Source organism: Saccostrea cucullata, unplaced genomic scaffold (assembly GCF_032062105.1).
Source record: "Saccostrea cucullata isolate Sc308-1 unplaced genomic scaffold, CSIRO_AGI_Scuc_v1 ctg18364, whole genome shotgun sequence".
NCBI lineage: Eukaryota > Metazoa > Mollusca > Bivalvia > Ostreida > Ostreidae > Saccostrea > Saccostrea cuccullata.
In genome coordinates, this window is record NW_026921624.1 from 5410 (window position 1) to 10248 (window position 4839).

The window sequence follows — 4839 nt, forward strand, 5'->3', positions numbered from 1 at the left end:
CGGTCCATTTATCTCTAACAACATATCATTACCGATCTCTCACATCCAATGACCCTTGTTTAATATATATAAAGTATATAATAAAGTATTATTACAATGAATTATTACAATGAGGTATATTATTATAAAATAAAGTATTTAATATATATAATATATATATATATATATATATATATATATATATATATATATATATATATATATATATATATATATATATATATATATATTAATCTGAAAAATTAAATCTAAAAAATTAATATAAAAAACACAATATGTACAATTTCTAATGGTACTCATTAATTCTATAAAGTTTGAAAAATATTCATTGTTTAAAGATTGAATTCATAGTATAATCAACATTCTGATTTTTATCAATGCTTCAAACCTTTAATTCAGTTTCTGATACATCTCGGTTCAAAATATTAAATACCCGACATAAAAAAAATTGTTTGTGAATTGCAATTCAAGTCTCACTATTCTTTGGTATTCTATACAGCATTCTACGAACCCTAATTTTTAGCACCTACATTAGGTTTGAGCATTATTTCCAATTCAAGCACATTTGATTTCATTTTCTCCAAGATTACTTGCAGTTTGACTTTTTCTATAATAGCATTCTCGTCTTCTCTTCTTAAGGTAAGTTTTTCAATGGATTTAAGATCATCTAAGTACTTCTTTCCAGTGAAGGTTTCCAGTCTGTGACAGATATCCGACATCAACGACCAAGTGTCATCAAATTCTTTCTGCGGTGTGGAGGCTGAACTCACATGTGCAGTCAATTCATTTCGAATCAATCTAATTCTCTCGATATCGTCACCCACTGTCACCTCTCCTGCTGCAGGCATACTGTCATCTCCCCATTTTCCTTTTGTTGGTTTAGGGATCGTTGAACAAATGTTTCTAATGCACTTGTATGTTAATGAAACATCAAATTCCTTATATCCAGAATGTTTTGCTTTTTTCAAAAGATCCTCTTGATGTGTATACAATTTCATATTATTCCTTTTTTTGTTTGACAATAAATTCACCTTGTTTTCAATGTCAGATGAGGGAATTTCTGATTCCAGAACATCTCTGCATGCCTTATTTAACACATCGTTTGTGGCCATGCCAAGTTTTGCAAATCTAGACCGGCCTTCTAGGTTTTGTCCAGAGGCCACAGAAATACTGGAATCATTCACCTCTCTCTGAAACAAAATAACCTATACTTATTATAAAAAAAAACCCATCTTAACCTCGAAACCAAGTGCTGGAAATTGCCAACTTTGTCTGAAACAAAATCAAATTTTAGTTCATCTGATGAAGCCAACTTGGGAAAAAACATTATAAACCAAGATTAAAATTTATAAGATGATTCCCCATATATTAAGCAAAGCTAAACCCTAATGCAAGTACAGTTTGTTTTCCAAGGTGATTACATCAAAGGGCCATGTTGTAGGTCAAGTAAGGAAAATTAGGATAAAAACAATTTTAATTTACCATAAGTTATCATTGAGTTGGTGACGTCACATCAATTAGGAACATTAGGATTAAGGTTTCGTCAAATGTCAACATGTCCAAACAAGAGGCCCATGGGCCTTATAGGTCACCTGAGTATCATGCGAAAACTTTCCAACAATTGAATTAGATTCATGTTTTTTAAACTAGAGGCCATGGAATTTACAATTTTGAAAGAGGCACCATTGCTTATCATAATTATACACTCAGCATGCTTATTTTGGTTACTTAATACCCAGAGGTAGATCAGAGTAAGAAAGAGAAAATTCATTTCCACTTTCAGTAAATTTCAGGGCCCCTGGGTCAGGGCTTCTTGTGTTAGGTCAGATCCACAGTTGAGCTCCCCATCCCACAGGAACCACTGACCCTGGCCAAATTTTTCAAAATTTTGGATTTTTTTTTAAAATTTATTTCATCATGCTGTTGATTAATACCAAAGTGCAGATTTCAAAGCATTAAATTTTTTTAAGACTATGTCCCCCCCCCACCCCACCCCGAAGTACCTCTGTCCCAGGCGCCAGAAAATTAACCTTTTTTTGGAAGAAACAGTTTTCTTTGTCATAAATATATACTAAGATCATTGGCATTATGCCCAATAATAAAGGAAAAGATTTTCAAAGAATTTATGCATTTTTATTTGAATTCATGCATTTTCACTATATAAACATCAGAGCCCGCCCTAACACAAGAAGCCCTAACCCAGGGACCCTGAAATTCAAAAATCTCAAAGAGGCATCCTTCCTCCTCATAACTATGTGCATAGTTCCTTGGTTAAATACTCCGGTGCAGAAAAGAAGAGTTTTAAAGAATTTATGCATTTTCACTATATAATCAATAGAGCCCCGCCCTAACACCAGAACCCCTGACCCTGGGGCCATGAAATTCAAAATTTTGGAAGAGGTAGCCTTATTCAACTAAATTATGTACTTTGTCAGTTTATTTAATACCTAGGAGCAAAGAAGAAGATTTTCAAATAAATATTTCATTTTCACTATATAATCTATATAGCCCACCCTAGGACTAGAACCCCTGACCCTGGGGCCATGAAATTTACAATTTTGGAAGAGGCAGACTTATTCAACATAGCTATGCACTTGGTTAGTTTATTTATTGCCCATGAACAGAGAAGAAAAATTTCAAAGAAGTTTTGCATTTTCACTATATAATCTATATAGCCCCACCCTACCACTAGAACCCTGGGGCCATTAAAATCAAAATTTGAGAAGAGGCAGTCTTATTCAACATAACTATGTACTTGGTTAGTTTATTTTTAATGCCCACAAACAGAAAAGAAGAATTTCAAAGAATTCATGCATTTTCAATATTTAATCCATATAGCCCTGCCCTTGCATTAGAACCCCTGACCCTGGGGCCAAGAAATTCACAATTTTGGAAAAGGCGGTCATTTTCAACTTACCTATGCACTTGGTTAGTTTATTTAATGCCCATTAACAGAAAAAAAGAATTTCAAAGAAATAATGCATTTTCACTATATAACCTGTTTAGCACCATCCTAGCACCAGAACCCATGACCCTGGGCCATAAATTTCACAATTTTGGTAGAGGACTTAAAGCTGATTACAATCATACCAACAGTTTGACTGCTTGATGTTGATGTCCAGGAGTAAAGAAGATTTTTAGAGATTGCACTTGGTAGTGGTTTTTGCCCTATCCCCCAGGCCCCAGGGGGCAGGGACCATGAAATTCAAAATTTTTGTTCATCTTCACCCATAGATGCTTTATGCCAAATTTCGTTGAAATTGGTTCTGTGGTTTCAGAGAAGAAGCTAAAAATGTTCAAATGTTAATGCACGACAAACGATGCACAACGGACGACGACGGACGAAAACAGATAGCAATAGGTCACCTGAGTTTACTCAGGTGACCTAAAAATTATTTTACAATAGTCCAAAAACTATGTGAAGATAAAGTTTAAACTTTTACAGTTTATATATTTTTCATTGATTAACAGATAGAAAGTATCACTTGATAAAAAAATACTTGGAATAAGATTTATTGAGAAAATTTCTTCTTAAAAATGCATATATTTTCAAAAAAAAATACACCTAATTAACTCTTTGCTCTAAGTGAAAACCATCATTGCAGAAACAAAATATGTTTATCAATAAAGGGCAAGCTGGACTTGGAATGCCTCTGGAAAGTTGTTTTCCCTGTTCATATTTTGTCAAATGTAAAGACTTGAAAGTGAAAGTAAATTGCAAATGGCAGATTCTATAGGGGTCTTTTCTTTATACATGTCATGCTTTCAATAACAGCCTTTTAGAGACCATTCACGTCCAACTTGCCCTTTAATGATAAACATATATTAAGTCTACAATGTTGGTTTTTCACAAAAAAGGACAGGATTAAGCAGGTGCATTTTTTTTAAATATGCACATTTTCTGATACAATTTTTCTCAAACAATATATTTTTTTACATATTTGTTATCAAGTGATACTTCCTATTTATCAATCATTGATATATTTATAAATTGTAAACGTTTTGACTTTATACCACACATAGTTTTGGAGCTATTGTAAAAATTATTTTTTAGACATGTTAACCATTGACGAAACCTTAAGGTAAAATGACAGATTTATTTAGAAAGATACATGTTGTACTCATCAGAGCCTGTAAAACCTGGAACCTGAACGATGAGATAATGGATAAGCAATTCGGTAAAAGATTAAAAATCCATTAACCTCTTGCAAAACAGTTCATCTACTCTGCACTGGTCTGAAAGAAACTTGGTGCTTTGATCAAGGTCACGACACATTTTGAGATTATAAGCAATATTAGTTTGAAGTATACAGGTATACCTTACTACATTTCTTCATTTCATTTTGAGTTTCCAATTATTTTTTCAGGTAAACATCATATTACCTTAAATAAGTTCAAATCATGACACATTCTTGGGTCGTAAGAAATCTTTGAGTCAAATAATGGTCCATTTTACAAGATATGGTTACACTGATTTTATTTAAAAAAAATTATTTCTGAGAGTGATCTTGAACTTGACCAAATGGCCTTGTATTTAGATCAATACATTCCTGATAGAATGCTCTGTGTAAAATATAAACTTCAAATGTCTCTCACTTTAATATTTTTTTTCATTCATTGATCTTTAATATGGTCAAAATCAGTACGATTCCTCAGCTTGTAAACAATATCTGTACCAGTGTTTTAATAACTGGACTTAAATATATATAAATACCAACAGACAGGCAGACAATGTAAGTCCTAAAAATCGATTTTTTTGACAGGTGTATAAAGATTAATAACTGTTACCTTTTCCCAGAATCCCTGCATCATCTGTACATTTATCACATGCTTCTCTCG

The 4839-nt window shown here is 32.7% G+C and overlaps 1 protein-coding gene across 1 annotated transcript; it reads right to left on the reverse strand.

Moving 5' to 3' along the window:
• Window positions 1–289: 289 nt before the first annotated feature.
• On the reverse strand, window positions 290–4833 carry LOC134260458 (uncharacterized). The gene is made up of 2 exons (XM_062743011.1): window positions 4789–4833; window positions 290–1190 (listed from the first exon to the last, which is right to left on the reverse strand). The coding sequence occupies exons 1-2, from the start codon at window positions 4810–4812 to the stop codon at window positions 513–515; spliced, it is 702 nt and encodes a 233-aa protein (XP_062598995.1). The 5' UTR covers window positions 4813–4833; the 3' UTR covers window positions 290–512.
• Between the last annotated feature and the right edge of the window lie 6 nt (window positions 4834–4839).